Source organism: Phyllobates terribilis, unplaced genomic scaffold (genome assembly GCF_046119375.1).
Source record: "Phyllobates terribilis strain yellow unplaced genomic scaffold, ASM4611937v1 Scaffold_2__4_contigs__length_985480577, whole genome shotgun sequence".
Taxonomy (NCBI): domain Eukaryota; kingdom Metazoa; phylum Chordata; class Amphibia; order Anura; family Dendrobatidae; genus Phyllobates; species Phyllobates terribilis.
The window spans coordinates 120,900,726-120,926,063 of record NW_027362762.1 but is presented as its reverse complement, the minus strand read 5'-3'; the positions used below and the strand labels follow the sequence as shown (position 1 = coordinate 120,926,063).

At 40.3% G+C, this 25,338-nt stretch overlaps 1 protein-coding gene across 1 annotated transcript in view; it reads left to right on the top strand.

Annotated features, from left to right (window-relative positions):
- The window catches only part of ALG5 (ALG5 dolichyl-phosphate beta-glucosyltransferase), a 31,124-nt gene extending 16,794 nt beyond the window's left edge, over positions 1-14,330 (top strand). The window contains exons 4-10 of the mRNA XM_073662560.1: positions 102-170; positions 5,760-5,852; positions 7,781-7,894; positions 9,186-9,245; positions 9,825-9,976; positions 11,590-11,675; positions 13,818-14,330. Coding sequence (XP_073518661.1) covers positions 102-170; positions 5,760-5,852; positions 7,781-7,894; positions 9,186-9,245; positions 9,825-9,976; positions 11,590-11,675; positions 13,818-13,933 — 690 coding nt within the window. The 3' untranslated portion in view covers positions 13,934-14,330. The remainder of the gene's footprint in view (positions 1-101; positions 171-5,759; positions 5,853-7,780; positions 7,895-9,185; positions 9,246-9,824; positions 9,977-11,589; positions 11,676-13,817) is intronic.
- The last annotated feature ends 11,008 nt before the right edge of the window (positions 14,331-25,338 follow it).

Below are 25,338 nucleotides of genomic sequence, written 5' to 3'. Positions count from 1 at the left end.
TTCAGTGTCAGGTTAAAAAATAAATAATAAGATGTTTCATATTTTGGTGCTTTATGAAACACAAAATAAAATGATCATTTTTTTTTTTTCCTGTTGCACAGAAGCAGCGGTCGTCTTTCAAGTACGAGGTCATCGTTGTAGATGATGGGAGTTCTGATAAAACAACTCAGGTAAGATGACTTCATGGGGTAATAGTTTATTATCTGTTTTATTTTTATATATTTTTTTCTTTTTAAATGGGTAATTTATGTCTATAGCTCTGATACTTATATGATCACATTAGCAGAATTTACTGTGAGCTATGAAATAATCCTAAAATTTCCATTATTTTTTTTTCTTTATTACCTAACATGCCAATTAGGGCTTGTTCACATGACCGTATGTTTGGTCTCGGTGCTGTGCGTTAAAAAAACAGATCGCACTCAGGCCAATGTTATTCAATGGGTGCAGATGACCGATTTTTTTTTTTTCACGGACTGATCCCTTATGTGAGATAAATCACAGTGTGCACGATATCCCTCTGGAAAGGAGATGAGACCCATCCATTCAAGTCTATGGGTGCGAGAAAAAAATAATCCCACTTTTCTGGATGAAATTGAAGGATTTTTTTTTTTTATACATTCTTGTGAACCTTCTCTTACAATGAGGTTATTTCTGTGCAGGACATCTGACCCTAATTATATAGAAAGTGAGTGTGAACATAGGATAAAGAAAAAAACTTTTACCCTAAAAGGAAAAGTTGAGGAACAATACAAAACTTTTGGATTTCTACCTTTTAACTCATTATATGGCATCAGTCAGCAGATTCATGCTACCGTAACCAAAGGCAGTGACGGACTCATTACAATGAATTATGCTTCACTTTGATGTCCGGCTCCCCCCTGACTTCTCTCCTCTGGGTCGTCTTGATTAACCGCACCGCAAGCAGTTAATGGAGCCAGGCAGGGAGAAGAGGCCGGCCATATTGCCTACACCGATCATAGCTTGCACAGCATTCAATGGTTTCTGGTGTGGCAGCCTCATGTTCATTGAAACAATAAACCGGAGATTTATTGACTTCTTTGGGAAACTGTTTCATGGGTATGATCTGTGTAAGGAGGGGGAGGAGGTGAGCTGTGACCATCACCTATTATGGTTGGTTGATTCTGTACACCGTGTGCACAGTTATTAGACAATTTGTATTTTTGATGATTAATTTCATCATTGAACTACTACAGGGCTGTCAGTCAGTCCAAAAGTTTAATAAACCTGAAAATTCAGCAAGGTAAAAATGAAGATTTGTCTTTAAGAGAATTTAAATTATATTAAATAATAATATTGGGCAACTATTAACCCCTTACTGCCATCTTAAAACGGCGGTCAGAAATAAGTGAATAGCACCACGCAACGGGCGCAAATTCCATGGGTGACAGCTGTACATGACAGGTGACATCCTGTGGTATCGGCCCCGGATGGTTTTGGAACCGATTAAGGCCACTTAACCCCTTAAATACCGCTGTCAATTGCGACACCAGTATCTACAGGTGCATCTTACAAAATTAGAATATCATCAAAAAGTTAATTTATTTCAGTTCTTCAATCCAAAAAGTGAAACTCATATATTATATAGAGTCATTACACACAGAGTGATCTATTTCAAGTGTTTATTTCTGTTAATGTTGAGGATTATGGCTTACAGCCAATGAAAACACAAGTCATTATCTCAGTAAATTAAAATAATAAACACCTGCAAAGGCTTCCTAAGCTTTTAAAAGGGTCCCTTAGTCTGTTTCAGTAGGCTCCACAAACGTGGGGAAGACTGCTGACTTGACAGATGTCCAGAAGGCAGTCATTGACAAATTCCACAAGGTCCCAGAGTTCCAATTTTCATTTTGAGATCAAGGTCCCAGAGTCTGGAGGACGAGTGGAGAGGCCACAATCCAAGCTGCTTGAGGTCTAGTGTGAAGTTTCCACAATCAGTGATGGTTTGGGGAGCCATGTCATCTGCTGGTGTAGGTCCACTGTGTTTTATCAAGACCAAAGTCAGTGCAGCCGTCTACCAGGAAATTTTAGAGCACTTCATGCTTCCCTCTGCCGACAAGCTTTTTGGAGATGGAAATTTCATTCTCCAGCAGGACTTGGCACCTGTCCACACTGACAAAAGTACCAATACCTGGTTTACAAACAACAGTATCACTGTGCTTGATTGGCCAGCAAACTCACCTGACCTTAACCCCAGAGAGAATCTATGGGGTATTGTCAAGAGGAAGATGAGACACCAGACCCAACAATGCAGACGAGCTGAAGGCTGCTATCAAAGCAACCTGGGCTTCCATAACACCTCAGCAGTGCCACAGGCTGATCGCCTCCATGCCATGCCGCATTGATGCAGTAATTGATGCAAAAGGAGCCCGACCAAGTATTGAGGGCATTTACTGAACATACATTTCAGTAGGCCAACATTTTGGATTTTAAAAAACATTTTTCAAGCTGTTGTTATAAAGTATTCTAATTTACTGAGATAATGACTTTTGTGTTTTCATTGGCTGTAAGCCATAATCATCAACATTAACAGAAATAAACACTTGAAATAGATCACTCTGTTTGTAATGACTCTATGTAATATGAGTTTCACTTTTTGTATTGAAGAACTGAAATAAATAAACTTTTGGATGATATTCTAATTTAGTGATATGCACCTGTAAGTGGTTAAGAGTGGGTTAAAAGATCCCCTCTGACAGGATCGTCCCCACTCCCCCTACTGACTCAGAGTCTAACAGGCTGACTCAGTGAGACACTGACAGGTGTCAGTCACTGCAGAGACCAATGATCAAAGTACAAAACATACATGACCACAGTTGGGACTAAGTGGAAGAAAAATATCACATAAAATGTGTGTTAAAAAAACGCACGAAAAGCAGTTTTGTCACTAAAAACGCAACGTTGACGTTAATACAAAAAAAAAAGTACACATAATTGGAATCGACATGTCCGGAACGACCCAATCTATAAAGCTGGCACGTTATTTATTCCGTACTAGGAAAACCGTAAAAAAATCTCGCCAAAAAATGGCGCTTTTTCATCATATCGACTCGCAAAAAAATGAATGAAAAGTGATCAAAAAGTCATATGTAAAAAAAAAAAATGGTAGGAATCAAAACTCCAAACTGTCCTGCAGAAAGTAAGCCCCAATATGGCTCATTCGGCAAAAAAATACAAAAATTCCAGCTCTCAGAATATGGCGATTCAAAAACAAATACATTTTTTTAAAATATTGCTATTACTCTGTAAAAGTAGGAAAGCATAAAAAGACTATATAAATCTGGGGACGCTGTATTTTTTACCCACCCGACAAACAAATCAGTCTTATCACTGTTGCCGCACAGTAAACTGCGCAAAAAAAAAAAAAAACGGTAATTGCTGGATTTTGTTCATTCTGCATCTAAAAATCTGAACAAAAAGCAATCAAAAAACATTGTGCCCCAAAATGGTGCCAAAAAAATCTGCAACTCGTCGTGCAAAGGATAAGCCCTCATACTGCTCTGTTCGCCAAAAAATGAGTTACTGCTCTCAGAATATGGTGACGAAAACCTTTTTCTATAAAAAAAAAAAAAAAAAAAAAAAAGCATTTTTACTGAGTGATGGCAGCAAAACATAAAAAAATATAAATCTGGTATTGCTGTAATCGCACCGACCCGAAGAATAAATCCGCCTTTTCAGTTATACCGCACAAAGAACCATGCAAAAATAAAATTTAAGAACTATATTTGTACTGCTGTTTATTTGCTCATACTGCCTCACAAAAATCAGAACAAGGCTTGGCTCACATTTATCCTGCGCTCTCCGCTGAGCACTTACTTGAGGTTTCCATGTAAATTCCAAAAAAATGCGATTCAGACGAAGCCCCCGACGGGACCACTCACTTATGAGGCAGATGGAGTCAGTTTGGACTCCGTCTGGTCTCTGTTCCATCGTTGTCTCATCATTTTAGGCTTTTAAATTTTCCCATCTCAATTCTGTGATCGTGTCCAAATATCTTAGCAATTTGAAGACTGCTGCATTAATCTGTAAGACGTTTAACAATTTTTGACTTTTCAGAGTCAGTTAAATCTTTTTTTGCCTGAGGAAAATAAGTTCCTAATTATTCTGCACAGCTTGATAAAGGGTGACATCCTGTGGTATCGGCCCCGGACGGTTTTGGAACCGATCAAAGCCACTTAACCCCTTAAATACCGCTGTCAATTGCGACACCAGTATCTACAGGTGCATCTTACAAAATTAGAATATCATCAAAAAGTTAATTTATTTCAGTTCTTCAATCCAAAAAGTGAAACTCATATATTATATAGAGTCATTACACACATAGTGATCTATTTCAAGTGTTTATTTCTGTTAATGTTGAGGATTATGGCTTACAGCCAATGAAAACACAAAAGTCATTATCTTAGTAAATTAAAATAATAAACACCTGCAAAGGCTTCCTAAGCTTTTAAAAGGGCCACATCCTTCATTAATACACAAATACACATCACCTGATCTGCTTCATCCAATAAGCATTCACATTTATACAGCTTGCAGTTAAAACAGATGTAATAAAAATGATGATGTGATCAAAATACTCATTTGCCTAAAAATTGTGCACACAGTGTATAGTGGTGTTATATGTCTTTGTAATCCTGCCTCTGATGATAATGAGACTGCTGAAAAGTGAAGGGGAATTATCAACTTATTAGGTTCCATGGCCAGAGTGTAAACTACACATTTAAAAAAGAAATAAATATAATTTAAACCCAGGCTCCAGGTGCTTGTGTTAACTGTATACACATTAAAGGAAACCACAGGCAGCATGTATCAGAGCCTGGCTGCATGATTGCGGCCAAGTACAGTATATATTGTGTGTGTGTGTGTGTGTGTATGTATGTATGTATGTGTGTATATATATATATATATATATATATATATATATATATATATTATATATTTATTTATTTATTTATTTATTTATTTTCGCTGAAATGTTCTGGCGTTTCAGAGAAAATAGAGTTTGAAGATCTGGCCGGGAGCTATAGAAAAAGACCTGAATAGACTGTCACCACCCCCAGCTGGCTTCTCCTTGCATTGTTCCAGGTCATTGACAGGTCTCTCCTTATGTACATATATGTGTGAAAAATCTGTCAGTCACCTGGAGGGACCCAGGGAAAAGCCACCCTGGGGCAGCGCCCGACTTTTCAGGTCTTTTCCTGTAGTTTCTGGCTGGAACTTTAAACTATATTTCCTCTGAAACACCAGACCATTTCGGAGAAAAATATACCTGACTGCAATTGTGTAGCTAGGCTCTGAGTCCTGCTGCCTGTGGTTTGGGCAGCATGAATAGAGTGACAGGTTCCCTTTAAGTATATTCACCCGACTCTGAGTGACAGATGCCAATGTCAGGCATTCGCCACAGGCGTCCTCCACCATCGGGTGTCGACCTTTGAGTGAAGGTTTGAACACTATATATCCAGATCAATTATTTGTTTTCACACTAGATCATAATAAATTAGACTTGTAAGGAATGCAATTCATTATCTACACAATAGAGGAGGACTCGATGACCTGTCCTTAGCCTCCAATCCACGTATGACCTGTCTCCTTACATTGTTAGATGGCCTGATTTAGGAAGGTGATGTATGTCCCCTTTTTATGATGTTTGTTTTACAGCACTATTTGCTTTGATTTGTCAGTCTTTTCTGAAATCTGGCACATTCTCCAAAGTATCTTATTTTTCACTTTCCATGTAGGTTGCCTTGAACTATTCCAAGAAATATGGAAGTGATAAAGTTCGGGTGTTAACGCTGGTGAAGAATCGAGGCAAAGGTGGAGCCGTCCGGATGGTGCGCAAATGTATAGTTTCTATGTATTAACCATTTGAAGTCAGATTTTAAATTTTTATATTCTTTGACATTGTAGGGGTCATTCTTGGTCCTGCAGGATAATGCTTTCGCACCATCCTGTCATCTATTTAATCTTTAAAGAGGTTATCCCAGATTTTCTTTTTTTTTTTTCAAATACCCCAACCATCTTATACACTCAGTGGCTAATTTCTCACATCTTTTTTTTCTGGCTCCAGCACCTTCATAATTGTGCCTGCGTGAACTTGGAGGTCCTTCAGTGCTACCTATGTGACCCCTGTAAACTACATTTCCCACAACCACCTGCTGCTTCTCCAGGCCCCCTGCTCTCCCACCTGTGATCTGTCACTGGTCAGCGCTGACAGATTCATCAAAACTTTTGCGCCAGTTTTATGGCATGAAAGCTTTGAAAAGTCTCAAAATTTTGGCGTAACTTGAGACTACGCTAAAATTTTCGACTTTTCGCCCTACTCCGAGAAAGCGGTAGGAGATGGGACGGGGACATGGCAAACGTCACTCGTCAAATTCATAACGTGTGGCTGCATTTGCTGCAACACAAAACTTACTCCAGCAAGGACTGGAGTAGGATTTGTGGCGAGGCGCGCACAGGGGTTGCACAACACTCGTCTAACATACCTAATTCATGGAGAGGCATGCACCTCTTAATGAATTAGGAGCGTCTATCTCCTGCCCACAATGCTGGTCTTGATGTATTTTTATATAGGAAGTGTCCATTATAAGAAATATGCACATAAATATTCACGCTGTCCAGTGAGGACGGTGCAATCATGGAAAGACCGACTCACGGCAAAGTACCTACTATGGAAGAATAGCAGGGGTCTGCTGGGCCGGTGCGACATGTCATGAATGAATACCATAGTATTGCTGCATATAGTGCAAGTGAACAAGTAATGGCAGGTTCAAATCCCTTATATGGACATAAAAAAAAATTAAATTAAAAGATACATAAAGATCGGAATCACCCGTCCCCTCTAACCCCTCCGACCCACACACACACTTTTTCCCCGCCTGTAGTAAAAAATACACGTACGGTCGGTACGGAAAGAATTCAGACCCCTTTAAATTTTTCACTCTTTGTTTCATTGCAGCCATTTGGTAAATTCTAAAAAGTTCATTATTTTTCTCATTAATATACACTCTGCACCCCATCTTGACTGAAAAAAAACAGAAATGTAGAAATTTTTGCAAATTTATTAAAAAAGAAAAACTGAAATATCACATGGGCATAAGTATTCAGACCCTCTGCTTAGTATTGGGTAGAAGCACCCTTTTGAGCTAGTACAGCCATGAGTCTTCTTGGGAATGAGTTTTTCACCAAGCCAACGCGCCATGGAAAAAGACAAGGCCTCCACACCTCCATCTCACGACAAAATAGAAAAAGTCTCGGAAAATGGTGACCCAAGCCACATATAATTTGTTATTGTAGTAAAAATAAAAATACCAATGTTTATCGCCACATTTGGACGGACCTGGAGAATCCTGTTGTCAGGTCGTGTTTACTGCACAATTAATGCCGTAAAATGGAACCTTAAAAAACAATTGCATCTTTTTTGCCATTTATCTGCAGTTGTTTTTTTTTTTTTTTTACCATTTTCCTGTACGCTATATAGTAAAATGAAGACTTTCAAAGCTACACCTTGTCCCACTAAAAACAAGCCCTCGGCCCTCATAACGGCTATCTCGATGGAAAAAGAAAACATTTTTTATGGCTTTTTGAAAAAGGGGAGGAAAAAATGAAAACTTAAATTAAAATTGTTCTGCGTCTTTATGGGGTTAATTAAAGAATATTGTCGAGGTTCTTGTGTCTGCCCTGTGCATACCTGCATGTCGTGAATGTCAGCAGTTATACTTTTTATACATCTGCTTTTTCCGTTGTATTGTTTCATCAGGGAGTTCTTGTATCGAGGGGAAAGACGATATTGATGGCTGATGCAGATGGAGCTACCAAGTTTGCAGATCTAGAACATGTAGAAGCTGGACTTGATGGTCTGAAGCCCTGGCCAGTAAGATGTCCCCTGTTTATGAAGCAGTATGTTTAATGCACTGCTGGTGGTTCAGAGGTCTGAGGAGGAAAGGTGGACTGTCCGCTCAGTCTGCCGATATCATCAGGACAGGATAATCCTATTTATTCATCTAGTCCGTTGGTGCCGTGTAATGCTATTTCTGCTGATTGTCTTGCGTTTTCCAATTATTACATAAAGCCACCACTAGGGGGGAGACTGTTAGGCTGTGTTCACACACATACAGTGCTCTCCGCTGAGCATTGCATTGGGGTTTCCATCGAAATCCTGTTTTTCTGGGATTCCAACGCAAACTCCAATGGCTCCATTCATTACTATAAGGCGTTACTTTGGACTCTGTTCAGCCTCTATCCCAATGGTGTTTTTTCTTTTTCAGACATGCACAAAAAATGTGACTGACTTAAAAACAGTGTCCGAGTTGACTGTGTTGGTCTTATAACAACGAATGACTCTGCCAGAGACTTTTTTTAAATGGCGGATTCCAACAGGAGTATTTTATATGTGTGAACCCAGCCTTATAAAACTCCCGTTAAACACCATAATTAGTTGAAGCTCCAGTCTCAGAATTTGGGTACCCTTCTATTAGAGTTGGTGCAAATCGATTCGCAGGAACAAGTCCATTGACCACTTCAGTCATTTCTGGCCCCTGAACAGGACCTCTGAGAAGCACTTTTTACCTCCCGACACCCACAACTCTTGGTTTGATTCGCCGGCCTGGTGCAACATCAGGCCGTGAGATGATGAACATCATGGACATGTGATGTTGTGCCAGGCCGGCTAATCTAAAGAAGAGCCGCAGATGCCTTCAGGCTATTCTCAGGTTTCCTGTCCAGTAGCCAAAGATTACTGACGTGGTCAATGGACCAGTTACTGCAAATCAATTCCCACCAACTTTAACTTCCAGACCTGATGCTTATTAGCACACCATGAACATCCAACAAAGTTTAACATATTAGGGTTTACACTTGGGGAGCACAATGCCCGATGCACACGGATATATTACACGTACATGTCTTACAGATTGCCAATACGGTGCCCCTAGAACTGTATGGCCCACACTGAGCCTCTTCTGCATACTGTTACATATGTAATATCATCCCTCTTGAACCCCATGCTCAGCGGTACAAGGTCCATGCCATTGGAGTCCTAAATCTAGTGCTCCTTTTAAATGTAGTTATTTCACTTTTTTTAAACATTTTGTTTTTCTGAAATGTAAATAATATGCTCAAGTTATATAATGGCCTGTTCTTATTTTTTTGTTTCCTTGTTTCAGGATAATCTGGCAATATCATGTGGATCACGAGCTCATCTGGAGAAAGAATCCATAGCAAAGGTAAATATTAGTTTCCACGTCAGCCATTGGTCACGTACATTTTAATAAGCATACCCAATTTTTAAACTGGTTGTCCGAGAAGATAAAAATTCCCCAAAAGGAAGTAAATGGTCTAAAAGAAGTGATGAGGTCTCGTTCTTATTTAATCTGGACAACCCTTTTAAATGAATATTTACATAGATGGTATCAAGTAAATAAAACATATCTCCTCAAAAGCTTGCTAAAGCGGTTTACCACTTTCTTTTATTTTACATACGGCCTGAAAAAGGACACACCCCCTGTTGGTAACACCCAGTTGTCTATATATTTTTTTATTTATTAATTTATACATTTCTAGGTGGAATAACAAAGGAATGGCACAACACGTAGCTATAAGAAAAGATGGGGTCGGATTGTTATTTTGCATGGAACATACTTATTTACTGGAGATTAGGACAAGGCCTTACCCTGAATATTACACTTGGAGATTTAAACCTAGAATTAAAATTGGAGAATTAAAAAAAAATAAATAACTTCCAGGCCCATAAATTGTTTAGTCTTGATGTTAAAGGCTTAATCTTGTCAATATTTGTTTGCCAGCGTTCCCTGTTCAGAACTTTCCTCATGTACGGGTTTCATTCCCTCGTCTGGTTCCTGTGTGTCCGGGGTGTTAAGGACACACAGTGCGGATTCAAGCTGTTCACACGAGAAGCCGCTGCGCACACATTCACCGCTCTCCACGTTGATCGCTGGTAAATTCTCCCATTTTCTATATTTTTTTTCCTAATATACTAAGTAAGGTCAGCCCAACACTGGAGCTTATCATAAATGAAGGCTCTTTATCTTGCTCGGGTCACTGGGCTCTAGTTGAAGCTTCATGAATTTATTTTTATCTTTACTAGCAAATTGTTAGCATTCCTTGTCCCCGGGATTATCGTGTGCAAGTATTCTCTAAATATTAAGAACTTTTCTGTCTCCAGAAGGTGACTCGCAGCCTTTTATCTAAACATGGATGTATTCAGACATCCTGCACTGTGCACCATTCAGATGTCAGCTGTTACCACAATAATCAGTAAGATTATATCACCTACAGGCTTCAGAGCTGAACTCCGAGTACTATTTAGTGACCGTGTCTGCACCTAGCTTACTGCGGAAGGCTAACCATTTACACCAGGCAATCTATAGTAATTTTATGGAGAAAGCATTAGTTTCGTGAGAACGGGGTCCTGACGCGCGCTACTGTTACTGGAGAGGTGGTTGGAATCCCCATGCATTTCACTCTCCATTCATCTGTATGGGAATTCTGACCACCTCTCAAATGACTGTTGCGCACAGCGTGGTCCTGTTCCCAAGATTGATGCGGGTCTTTGGGAATCACATCTACTATACATTTAATAACTATATTAAACAGGTATTTTCCCATCTTGTACAGAAGCCCCGTCTAGCTATCAGTTCTCTGATATGGTATCGGGAGATCGGTTTTCTATACCATATAACCCCATTCATCTGTTAGGAAGGGACATGTCTGCTGACAGCCTTACTGACTGTTTCCAGGATGTTGGAATTAAATGTATGTATAGTTGATAGGGTCAAGAATTTTTTTTTTTTTCTTAAATGGGTATCCCACGTTGGACTGCCTTGACTTGCCCATGGGATATGCCTGCACCTATGTGAACAACAGGGGTTCCTCGATCACCAACTCACCTAATGAGGCGACTGCGGTCATCCAGGTGGATGGAGAGATTATCTCTCTCTTTAATTTACTAGAGTTTTGGTAATAGCCCAGAAGCCATGATTCAGCGCAGGTAGATGGCAGATCTGAACGCGGTGGCTGGCAGCTCTCTGACCCGAGTGTGACAGCTGCATAGGATTACAATACATGAAACTGTCACACTCTGGTCAGGAGAGCCGCCAGCCAGTCCGTGCATCTCGGTCCGATTTATACAGCCGTATCACTGCGACCAAACTCTGCTAGAAGTGAATGGAGAGAGCCTAACACAATCACAACCATCTCTCCATTTACTCTCCACCTGGATGCTGCAGTCCACCGCTCTAACCCATCTCCGCATAATGTGGGTCCCACCATCTATGCAATTTCCCCTTTAAATGTCCTTTTCACGTATATTCTATTGTTTTGGCTGCATGTATTTGTCCACCAGACTGATGGCTGTTTTGATTAAGTTGCCATTAGACCACAGGGTGCATTGACCTTCTCATCTATGTAATTAACCTTCCTTTTCTAAGAAGATGGTTGTGATCGGATAAACCACATGATTTGTAAGTGGCCTCGGCACAGGGCCGTAATGACATCTGCAGTAGCTTTTGTAAAGCACGGATCAATATGCTGTATCTCCGCTTTATGCAGGGCGTTTGATGTGGAACTGCTATATATAGCTCAATGTTTAAAGATCCCGATTGCAGAAATTGCAGTAAATTGGACAGAGATTGAAGGTAAGATGAATTCTCTACCGCTGCTTTATGTTGTACCATACAAACCTGACCGACTACATAAGCCTAAAGCGGACGGCATGAAACCATTACTGTAATGGGAGCGTGACTGCAGACATGATGGTGGGAGGGGGAGGACAACAGGAAACATGATGGTGTCCACTTTACTAAATGGAGGAGGAAAGTCACCCTTCAACATATAAAGGGGTTGTCTGAGCTTCTTTAATAGGGTCTGTTGTGACATATAGACGTCATAGGTGGGGATCTCTTTTTCTAGCCATTGTTGAGAACCTCTAACAGATTGCTCTTCATGGTCAGACATTTTATTACATGAAGTTAAAAAACATTAAAATTGTGGGGAGTAAAATAAGAAGGTTCACGACAAATGTATCAAAACAGCACATGTGGAAGGGGTTAATCAAAAAATACTGTTATGTTCTCTGTAAGATATTAATATGTATAGTGAAATAGAGCAGATATATATCCAATTAACAAATAAGCACCATATTTTTCGCTTTATAAGATGAACTTTTTTCCCCTCAGATTTGGCAGGAAAATAGGGGTGCGTCTTATGCGAATATACCTTACCAGCTGTGGTGGAACGGGGTCTCAGGGCCGCTGCGGGCTGGAGACAAGATCTTGGTGCTGAAATCTTGTCTCCAGAGATCTTGGTGCTGAGATCTCAATCTGCGCATACGACGGCCATTTTCCCCAGAGTCCACCACATTGTATACCATGTAAGTGCGGGGGGTCCGGGCTTTCACAAAATGTCGGCTGAGCCCCCACACCGCCTAACATTCGAAACATCCCCTTGCATCTCCGAACACCCCATCCACCCAGTCTAAGGCCCACAGCATCGCCCCTCTCCTGCCATGTCCAGCTTCCTGCAGCAGTCACCCTGGGACCCCGCTCCAGCGCACCCCCAGTAAGCAATAAGACGCACTGACTATAAGACGCACCACAATTTAAAAAAAATATAAAAAATTCTCCTTTTTCTTCCCAAAATTTGGGATGTCTTATAATCCGCAAAATACGGTAATTAATTATAAGATAGGTAAACTGCACATATTGATTTGAAAACATACCATTAAAGGAGAACAGCAGCATTTAAATCAAGATCCCAGAACTCCGACGTACGTTTCGCCCTTGGCTTTCTCAAGGAGTGAATGGGATATGTGATCAGCAGGCACTATATATATTAACTCATCCAATCAGAGTTTATACTATGCCATCAAACCCCAAATGTCTGGATCTTCAGCAAACTAATATTTATGTGGACTTCCAGACATTACCAAGGTTGTTGATGGAAGGAGGGGGGAATAAATCCGGATTTTTTTCATAAGTGCAGGTCAAATTTCTCTCGACTAGAAGTTACATATGATTATGGCCATTTTAACAACTTCTGAAGTCCAGTCTGGAAGCCACATATTTTCTTCTTTGCCCCTTGAAAAATACTGATGACTGCTCTTGTTGAAGGCTTTATTTTGGCTTCTTAATGGCTTTATTTAGTGCAAGAGTTAATCATGAGTCAGATTCCTTTAATCTAGTGATTGGTGGATCTATTAGGGTACATTCCCATGTATCTTCTCTGCTGCAGACTTCCCACAGAGATGCCACAGTGACATCCACAGCAGTACTTACCACCATAGGTATCGTAAAACAAGCCGTACACTTCACCCTTTGCATTGCAAAAGGTGGAATTTCGCACTGATGTCCGATGCATAAATTGACATTCTGTGGTTCTCAACTCTGCAGCTCTTCTCAGTTATGAGGTTCACACTGCTAATATCCAGTGGAACAACTGCTGCATTTTCGCTGTGCAGAAATTTACCCTTAGTTGTCAGATTATATATTCTGGATTATTAGACGGTCATGCAAAAGTGAATGAACTTTAAGACTGCTCTCTCATTAAGACAGAACTTGATTAAAAAATAAAATAAAAATAATGCAATTAAGAGCAATCTACGTTTATCTGCACCAATTTTTATTTATTTATTTTACAAAGTTTTGAACCAGTAAAGTATTTTAAAAAATGACTCTGATGGATAGGGGTTAATAAAGCCATTTCATCAAAATAAACTGCTATGTTTGTGCATAAGATGAATGAACTAGTACATTGCTCCAAATCTGTTTGTCTACATACAGGATCTAAACTGGTGCCTTTCTGGAGCTGGTTGCAGATGGGAAGAGACCTCCTCTTTATACGGCTGCGCTATCTCACCGGTGCCTGGAAGTTGGATACCACTAGAAAGTTGGATTAAATTTCATAATAATTTATGGAAACTTTAATTTGATAAGTGTCCAACTTCATGGACAACTCTGGAGGTCTTGGGTTGATATGGGACTATATTTTATGGTATCCTGAAATAATCTCGTGTTTCATAATCTCTGGTGGTAGCGTACCCGACCGACAGCCGTACATCATTACAGCTGGTGCAGGCATCCTTGTTTGAGGACCACTTGACTTACAATCCACTTTTTTCAGGCCAAACTTTTGACGAGTTTATCAAGCCGGGTAAAAAGGTGAAATATGGCAGACATTTTTTCAAATGGTTGTCATATTTTTGTTTTTGTTTTCTGGTTTTGTTTTTTTTAACATATAATTTAAATTCTGTCTAATGGCATAAACACATTAATAAAAATGTCCCTTTTTACATATATTTGTTATCCATTGTTTATTTTTAAGGTCTAATAGGCATGATGGTGAAATGTAATTTGTCGTGTCTTCAGTTAATAAAATTAATAGGGCATAAATAAAAGGGTATTCCCCATCGGCAAAAAAAAAATTGTTGTTCTGTAAAAGAGGACTCTGCACTGGCCGGCTGAAGAGGTCCATATATTAAGTGGATGACTATGCATCTAATATGCTGGCTTGTAATCCTACATTTGTCTGACCAGGCAAGGCAGCAAACAGAAAAGCAGCAATTTGCAGGAAGTGCTGATTCCTGGATTCCCTGGTCATTTCCTTTGTTGTAAAAAATAAACTCTTTAATATATGTTGAACTTAACACACAATGTAATAGTGGTTGCAAAGCAGAATACATTTTTAGCAATCAAATTATTTGGCACCTAATGCGTTAACGGTTGTTAATTCGAAGTGGGTGTTAGCAGATATTTTTCACTGGGGGTGTGTACTTCTCTCTGTATGATGATGAGCAATCATAAGCGGCCAGCAACACAGCAGAAAAAGAACACGCCCCCACCTTAGCTTAGAGCAGGTTTCTCGGTGTGTAAAATGTATGATACCGCCCTGATTTCCTGGTCTAACCTCCTGCGTGATTAAAATAAATGAACGCCTTTCAGATAAGGCTCCTGTGGGGGAGGGGCTGAACAGCTGAGCTTAGCGGTGTGATATTACAAATCCTTCTATCACCTCTCCTCTCATAGCACTGTCAGCTCTGCTGTACTGCCCGTCTTCCACACTGTTTGTAAGGAGATGTGTCAGTAATCAGACTTATTTCTGTTGTGCTCTGGCAATTTGTTCTTCCGTTGCAGTGAGATCAGGGCTATCGTTACATCTCACACAGGAGTAGCCCAGAGCAGACTTCTCCTGTGTGACATGTAATGACAGCCTGATCTCATTGTAGAATAAGTACAAATTGCTTGAACAGCAGACATACAGTGGCTTGTGAAAGTGTTCACACCCCCCCCCCCTGGCTTTTTACCTACTTTGTTACATTCCAAAAATATTTCCACAGGTTGAAATCAGATTTGTGTGTGATGCTTCAGCACTAAATAGTCTAAGTTTGTGAAGTGAGAAAAATGTAGGCATAAATTACATTTCTGGGATCAAATAACTAAAAATTGTCATGTGCATATGTATTCACCCCTTTTGCTATGACGCCCCTAAAAATTTCCGGTGCAAGCAATTATCTTCATAAGGCATATTCTTAGTGAAAATCCACCTATGTGCAATCGAAGTTTCACATGGTCTGTCAGTATGTACACACTTTTTCTGAAAGGCCACACAGGCTGCAACACCACTAACCAAACATCACCATGAGGACCAAGGAGATCTCCAGACAAGTCAGAGACAAAGTTGTTGAGAAGTACAAGTCAGGGTTGGGTTATATAAAAAAAAAAAAATGTAAAAAAAATATCCCATTCTCTGAGGATCCCCCGGAGACCATCAAATCTGTTATCAAATGGAAAGAACATGGTGCAACAACAAACCTGCCAAGAGTGGGCTACCCACCAAAACTCTCACCCCGGGCAAGGAGGGCATTAATCAGAGAGGCAGCACAGAAACCAAAGGTAATCCTGAATGAGCTGCAGAGTTCCCAAGCCGAGACTGGAGTATCTGTCCATATGACCACAATAAGCTATACACTCCGTAGAGGTGGCATTTATGGAAGAGTGGGCACAAAAAAAGCCTTTATTTACCCACAAAAAATTGTAAGGCTCCTTTTGAGTTTGCCAAAAGACGTGGGAGACCCCCCCCCCCCCCAAATGTATGGAGGTAGGTGTTGTGGTCAGATAAGACCAAAGTTAAACTTTTTGGCCCCCAAAGTTAACATTATGTCTGGCGCCAAACCAACACAGCTCATTACACCAAGAACACCATCCCCACAGTGAAACATGGTGACAGCATCATGCTGTGGGAATGTTTTTCGGCGACAGGGAAGATGGATGGTGCGGGGATACAGGGATATTCTTGAGCAAAACCTGTTTGTCAGTGATTTGAGACTGGGACAGAGGTTCACCATCCAACAAGACAATGACCCAAAGTATACTGCTAAAGCAACACTCGAGTGGTTTAAGGGGAAACGTGTAAATGTTTTTGAGTGGCCTAGTCAAAAGCCCAGACCTTAATCCAATTGAGAATCTGTGGTCCGACTTGAAGATTGCTGTTCATCAGAGGAAACCATCTAACTTGATGGAGCTGGAGCAGTTTTGCCTTGAGGAATGGGCAAAAATCCCAGTGGCAAAATGTGGAAAACTCGTAGAGACCTATCCAAAGCGAACTGCAGCTGTAATTGCTGCAAAAGGAGGCTCTACAAAGTACTGACTTTAGGGTTTGAATAGTTATGCACACTGAAGTTTTCAGTAATTTTGTCCTATTTTTTTGTTTGCGTCACAATAAAAATAAAATCAAATGTTCACAGTTGTAGGCATGTTCTTTAAATGCCAAGGGGAGTGAATACTTTTGCAAACCACTGTAAGTGTGAGTACATCATAAAAGGAGTACTGTCTGAAAATTTACTGCCAGAGAACTGTCTGATAATTCCCAGTTGGACTTAACAAAACTTAACTCATTAAGTGCTAAATACTTTGATTGATAATATCTGTTCAACAGAGAATACATAAAATGCCTAACCTTAGTTAGTTTGTCCAGGATTTAGATATTGATGGCCTGTCAACATCGAAATAAGTACATGTCCAACACCTGACACCAGCTCCCCCAGTGGTCGGATGAACACTGAGTAAAAGCAGAACACGACGGCTCCATACACTGTGCAGTGGCCATTTTCAGGTACAGCAGCAAAGATATCATTAGACTGAACCAAGAGTTTTTAGTGCAGTACCTGAGAATGACCACTACACCATGTATGGTGCTGTGGTGTTCTGGCTCTATACACTTTGTGCATGTGACCTTGAATAATAATAATATAGCGCCAACATATTCCGCAGCGCTTTACAATTCAGATGTTCATACACAGTGGGATCCCTGATGGACACGCGTCCACCCCGACGCACGTTTCAGTCCCCTGACGAAGGCTCTGCCAAAACGCACCTTTAAAACTTAAAAAGAAAATACACATATTTGGTATTGCCACATTCAGAAAAGTCCAATCTATCAAAATCTAAAATAAATTAATCCAATTGGTAAACAGCGTAACGAGAAAAAAAAATCGAAATTACTTTTTCTTTGACCACCACAACATTGCAATAAAATCCAATAAGAGGCACTCAAAATATCATATCTACCCCAAAATGATATCAGTAAAAACATCAGCTTAAGACACAAAAAATAATCCCTCACCCGGTCCCATATCTCGACAATTGAAAACGTTACAGGCCTCGGAAAACATATTCTTTTACCACTTAAGTAAACCAAAAAAAAAAACTAGAAGTGGTTGGTAATCGTACTGACCTGGAGAATCTTATTGCCAGGTCAGTTTTACCATACGGTGAATATGGTAAATAAAAAAATAAAAAATTTCAATGTATGTGGAATTTTTTTTCCCGCTTTTCCAATGCATCACATGATAAAAATGAAGGGTGTTATTCAAAATTACAAGTTGTCCCGCAAAAAAAAAGTCACACCTACGAACATACACAACAACAATAATGCTAGATTAAAGACAACTTTATTAGAGCCAAGACCCTAACCCTGGCATACAAAGCCATCCACAACCTGTCTCCTCCATACATCTGTGACATAGTCTCCCGGTACATACCTGCACGCAACCTCCGATCCTCACAAGATCTCCTTCTCTACTCCCCTCTTATCTCCTCTACCTACAATCGCGTACAAGATTTCTCCTGTGCATCCCCCCTACTCTGGAACTCTCTACCCCAACATATCTGACTCTCGCCTACCGTGGAATCCTTCAGAAGGAACCTGAAGACCCACCTCTTCCGTCAAGCCTACAACCTGCAGTAACCATCGCTCCACCATACCACTGCATTACCAGCTGTACCCTCGCCTGCTGTATCCTCACCCATCCCTTGTAGATTTTGAGCCCTCGCGGGCAGGGTCCTCTTCCCTCTGTACCAGTCTAAGTGATATCTGTATTTGGTATGTAACCCCTCCTCATGTACAGCACCATGGAATCAATGGCGCTATATAAATAAATAATAATAATAATATTAGAGTCAGAATAATTAAAAATATGGAATCAGAGTAAAAAAATCCCACAGGTGGATCAAAATGTAGGGGGTATATAGTAAGAATTGGATCAAGTAGTGGTAACACACAATTAATATAACACCCACAACATTAAATAGCAGCATAATACATGATAACCAAATTATAATCAAAAGGACCATTATGATAATGGTTCAATAAATAATTTCGGTGGGAAGCAGTAAATAAAACTGGAATATAATTCGTATAACTGCCAATCACTAAATGTCATGATCATGCATAGTAAATACTGAAACAGGTGAAAACACCCGACAGCAGTAAATCATATTGCCAGGTCAGTTTTACCATATAGTGAACATGGTAAATAAAAAAATAAAAAAACAATTGTGGCATTGAACTGTTTTTGCAATTTCAATGCACTTGGAATTTTTTTCCCGCTTTCCAATGCATCACATGATAAAAACGAAGGGTGTTATTCAAAATTACAAGTCCGGTAAAAAAAAAAGTCGTTATACGGCTATGTAGGCGGAAAAGTTAAAAAGTTATGGCTCTTGGAAGAAGGGGGATGAAAAAACGGAAAAGTGCCCAGTCATAAAAGGGTTGCGATTTTTAGACAGCCATAATAGTCAAGAATTTTAATGTCTACACTAAAGCCTCAAGCCCACAAGTTCCTGCACTTCTTCTGGGCTGAAGATATCATTAATTTCCTCTTGCTCCTTCTTATACAGGGTGCTTATAGCTTTGGTTTAGGGTCATGAATTGGGTGGATCTTTCCACATTATCCATATTAACAATTATAAGCAGGTCCATAAATTTTGCTAGAAACTGACCTGGCATCCCCAGAACATCCATGATCTCCTTTATAGTGGTGCAATAGGCCCAAGAAGAAAAACAATTACCAGTGAGTGTTCTTTACCGCATACATCAGTACGATAAAAGCCTTACAATAAAGTGCATACATTTGACATCTATGTGTTTTCCATCTTAGAGTCTATCTAGCCCATGTAATACGCCTCTTGTATATTTTGGGACGATCTTCATTCCTTTGCTCACTCCCAGTGATATTGTGGCGCTAGCATAAATCATTTTGGAATCCAAACACATGAAGAAATTTAGTAGCATACACAATGACAATTCATGCAAACATTTTGGAAATTCCAGACACGTCTGTTTTCAGAAGAGTTGAGCCTTAGAGGGAAGCCAGGAGAACAACAAGTGTCCACAACCCTTGTGTCATGTACCCTAATTAGATTGATTGTTCTCAGTGGGAGAAAGAAAATAATAATCTTGTAGTTATGATACGTTTTAATGGCTAACAAAAATATAATAAGTGATGTTACAAAGCAAACTTACGAGAATGCTTAGGTCTCTTCATCGGGCAAGGTATAACAAAGTATCTGAATGTACAATAAAAAAGTTATATTGTACAATGTTAGCCAGGAAAACCGATGTAAATACTTTTATGCCCAAAAATGACAAAAGCATTCTCGGAGTTATTCCTCTATTGAGTAACCAGAAAAAATATATATTTGCAAGCTTTCAGAGCAGAGAGGCTTCTTCCTCAGGCAGGTTTACAAATCTGCCTGAGGATGGAGCCTCTCTGCTCTTAAAGCTTGCGAATGTATATTATTTTTCTGGTTAGCCAATAAAGGTATCACTCTGAGAATACTTTTGTCATTTTTGGGCATAAAAGTATTTACATCAAAGTATCTGAAGAAACACAAATATGTACACAAAAAGATCAGAGACATGGCATAACAAATGGACATTTAAATAACGAACAACCTGAGCTCAGAGAGTGAATCCTTAATTAGCTTAGATTAGTGGTGTGACCGTTTTATTGTCCCAATATCCATGTAGCATCAAAGACCTGATGCCCTCACTGTTTCTGAGCAGATTCCTCAGATTTTCTAGTGAGTCATAAATCCTTGTGACAGATTTAGTCCTGTGTGGAGGGTACAAAGACTCATCATTTTTTGTTCCCAGAGCCTTTGGTGTTTTTGTGATTTGAAGTTGCCTTTTAATATGACAACTTCCATATTGTTTATATTGTGTCCTGGACCACAGAAATGTTTAGTCCTAGGTAGATGTGGTTTTTTTTGTATGTAATCATGTGGCGATGAGACCTCATTCATCTAATTTTCTGTCCTGTTTCTCCAACATAGAGACCCCCAGTAAGACATCTAGTACACAGAATTAAGTACACCACATTGGAAGAAGAACATGTGAATGTCCCAAAAATCTTATAGTCCTGCCTTGCATTGCGGATCTGTATCCGGTTTGTGGTCATTACATCAGTGCAGGTTTTGCAGCTCTTCACATTGCAAGGATAGGTTCCTCTTGGTGTATCAGAAGGCATTGAACTTCTAATCATGATATTTCTTAAATTTGGATGTTTTCTGTAGCGCAGTAAGGGATGATCTTTGAATATTATTTTTAGCCGGTCATCCTTGTGTAGGATATGGTGAAGGTTATTTTAGCAGTTTTTCTCAACACTTTAAGCTGTGGATTGTAGGTCACCACCAGAGATACACAATTGTTTTCCTCTTTTTCTCCATATTGAAGTAGTTGACTTCTAGGGATCCTTGTGGCTCTAATGATCTGATCATCAATGGAGGTGGGTTGGTAGCCTTGATTTAAAAATGTCTTTTTAAGATGAGTTAAGTGTTCATCCCTGTCTATTGGGTTGGGACAGATACGATTATATCTGTGGGCCTGGCTGTAGACAATGGACCTTTTAATGTGTTTTGGGTGGAAGCTGTCCCATCTCAGGTTTGTGGACAGGTCAACTGGCTTCAGATATACATGGATGTCTGGATTGAACCATTTTGAATACTTATGGTGGTATCCAGAAAGTTGGTTTCTGTATTAGAATGGTCCAATGTCAAGTTTGTGGTGGGATGAAAGGTATTGAATCTTTCATGGAATTTTATAAATTCTTGTTCAGAGTCAGCCAAGATTATTAAGATGTCATCGATTTAGTGGAAATAGGCCAAGGGTTTGATGGATCAGGATGCTAAAAAGTCATTTTCCAGTTTAGCCATGAAAAGGTTGGCATACTGAGGTGCTATTTTGCTGCCCATAGAGGTTCCGATGCATTGTAGCTATAGCTCCTCACTAAAACAGAAAAAGTTATGCGTGAGGATAAATCTGGCGAGCCTTAATACAGACTCAGGAGGGATCCCATTGGCTTCAAGAAACATTTGGCAGGCGGTGTGTCCATCTTCATGTGGGATGTTAGAGTATACTGATTCCACAATTATAGTGGCTAAGATTGCACCCTTTATGAGGGGACCTATTGTAGATGACTTTTTCAAAAAGTCCCTGGTGTCCTGTAAATAAAATTTTCTCACCACTCCACTAAGTTAATTAAGGATTCACTCTCTGAGCTCAGGTTGTTCGCTATTTACATGTCCATTTGTTATGTCATGTCTCTTCTCTTTTTGTGCATATATTCGTGTTTCTTCAGATACTTTATATACCTTGCCTGATAAAGAGACCTAAGAAGTCTCATAAGCTTACTTTGTAACATCACTTATTTTATTTTTGTTAGCCATTAAAAGGTATCATAACTACAAGATTATTATTTTGTTTCTGCCACTGAGAACTATCAAAACTTTTTCAACTGGCTAACACAGTACCAACATTTTTTTTTCTTGTTTCATAATTAGTAGCCCACTATTCTGATGATACTTGTTACTTTCAATTAACATGTAAGTAGTACGCACTATGGACCTGATGCATAAATGCGTGTGAGGGCAACAAACATGGACACGGCCCTACCAAGCAATTACATCAACACTTTAATATGCTAGCTATGGACAACGTCGTAAAGGCATAGTATATGCAATATATACTGCCTTTACTTATTCTACACCTAATCGAGAAGGCGCATTGAACTGTTTGTAACCATTTCTGCCATGATATACAGTTAATGGGCACAATAGATGGTGAACATCACCAGGGAGAGATTATTCATTGCGGACTAGTGATTAACAACAGGTCAGGTTTAATTGGCAGAAGCTTAGACAATGGGTGCAGTCAGATTGGCCGTATTACCCGCGAGAGGATCGCATCGAAATCCTTGGACTGACCCATCGGCTCTTCTGTCCTGAGCATGACAGCTGCATATAAACACATGTTGTCATGCTCAGTTCAGGAGAACCGCCGGCCAGTCTATGCAGCGTGATGCAATCCTCTCGCGAGTAATACGGCAGTCTAACTGCACCGTAATGCAGATTAACTACTGCTGGAATAATTTGAGATATATGTGTGTGTGTATATATATATATATATATTCATGTGTATATGTGAGATATATGTGTGTATATATGTACATATATATATGTATATATATATATATACTGTATGTGTATATGTAGAGAGAGAAAACAGGAGATATAACAGAGTGTGAAAACTGAAGTATTTCAAGAATTCTTTTTATATGGAAAGTCAGCTAAAAAAAATGTATGTATAATATATGTAGAAACACACACACACACACACACACACACACATATTTTTTCTTTTCTTAAGGTGACTTTCCATATTAAAAGATGTCTTGAAATCTTCCAGTTTTCACATGTGGCTGATATTTCCTGTTTTACGCAACACATTTGTTAGCTTTGTTATACTATAGAGCCAGAGCCGGAGAAGCTGAGTAGATTGATATATAGTTTTGTGACAAAAGCTCCAAAGTAACTTGTATTTTAATCATTTAAACCTCGACTCTTTCTGGGATTTTTGGTCCAGTGTGCGGTCCGATGAGGGGCTGATAGGACAGTGCTGTTAATGAGCTGTTTACACCAAGTGATGTGCTGCTGATAACGGTGATTTTTTATTTAATGCCAGCATAAACGATCCAATCATTGGATGAACAAGCACTTTGTTCTTTTGTTGGGCTATCGCCAGCATGTTTACACGGTCTGATAAACAAGAACAAGTGTTTTTTCAAATGCTCGTTCTCTGACTGTCAGTTCCTCTAAATGCACCTGAAGGTGAGATGGTAATGCTATACTCGCATGTAAGACTATGTATACATCGGATGCTCTCTGGTCTCGGTTGGAGGTGGTTGTTCTCCATCTGTTTTTAGAGACTATATAAGTCTAGGGACATTTTTCTGACCCTTGACGCGCATTCACACATGCCACCTGCTGTGCTGTGTATAGAGGCAATACAGGATGGGAGGGCCACCAATAGGGAACTTTAAAAAAATAATAATAATTACGGTAGCTACAATAATTGAAAGAACAAACCTGTATTATAATATTTATAGCTATTCTTCAGATATGTATCTACATGATGACATTTCTTGACGTTCACAGCAGTACAGCTCAAATGTGATTGGTATGATCACATCCAGAAATTACAATGTTAACATTACTATAACATCCAGTTATTGGCAAGAAATAATCTAATAACCTAAAATAATTTCTAGACAAACAATTGATTTGTTTTTTTAGCTAGAGGGACACATTGGTTTTCTTACATTGCTAATCAATGTCGGCAAGAAAAACTGATATGCTTAGCTTGCTTCAAAATGGAATTGCTGCCTCAGCAGAACAATAATGTCTAGATATATTGCTTAGAAAGTCCACCCTTAGGCCGGTTTCACACGTCCATATATTTCCGGTAGTGGAGATATCCGTGTCCTGTATGTGTCACACGTATGGCAACAGTGTGCTGCATCAGGATCACACTGACCGGCGCCTGGGAATCAGCGGTACAGGTAGCGCTGTTCCCAAGCGCTGGGTGCTGAACGCTGCCCTCATCATGGTTCCTGCCGGTGCTGCGATCAGCACCAGCAGGGACAATGATGAGGGTAGTAGTGTCTTCTACTGCAGTGTCCCTGTGTAAAAATAAGATTAAAATAAAATCCATATACTCACCTGTCCCAAGTGTCCCCCGCTGTAATCGTCTGACCGCTGACGCCGGGGAGAATGAGCCGCTCCAGCAAGCGGCTCCGGAGCTGCATTCAGTGAGTGACAGGACACCGCTACTGATCTCAGCTCTGGGGCCCACTTGCTGGAGCGGCTCATTCTCCACAGCTCCCCAGCGGTCAGAGGATTACAGCAGGGGACACTTAGGACAGGTGAGTATAGGGATTATATTATTTTACTCTTATTTTCACAGGTGGACACTGCGGGAGCAGACACTACTACCCTCATCATTGTACCTGCTGGTGCTGATTGCAGTACCGGCAGGGAACGATGATGAGGGCAGCATTCAGCATCCCGGCGCTTGGGAGCAGCGCTAACTGTAGCGTTGATTACCAGGCGCCGGTACGTGTCACACTGATGACTCACAGATGCCATCCGTGTGTGTTCAGCATGAGACACTTTTGCAGACCCCGCATCCACAAAAAACGGACATGTCAGTGTGTGGAGCACATGGACATGTGTCACCCCAGGCCTGGATGCCACAAACTTGTAAGGCTGTGTCTGAGAGCAGGAGGAAGGTTCTCTGGTCATGGACCATTTGCATGCAGCACCTCCTGTCCCTGGCCAGTAGGGGGAGCAGGCTGCCCCTATAAAATCTGGAACTGAGGGCAGGGTTAGAGAGACCAGGACCCACTTCTGAAGCATCCAGAAGGGTTCCCAGAAGAGAGGGACAGGTCAGCCGCAGCTGAGGAGTCCAGGAGGTAAAGGAGGAACAGAAAGCCAGGGACAGAGGCGACGAGAGCCGGTCCTGGCTGAGAGAGAACTGCATAACCGGACACTGGGGTCCGAGGCTGTCAGGGTTGCAAGCCCGGCAGCAGATCACCTACCTGCGAGGGATTTTAGGTCCCTTGGCCTAAGAAGCCTGGAGGCTCCGCCACACAGAGGGACCGGTACAGCACGGAGAAGCTACAGGTAC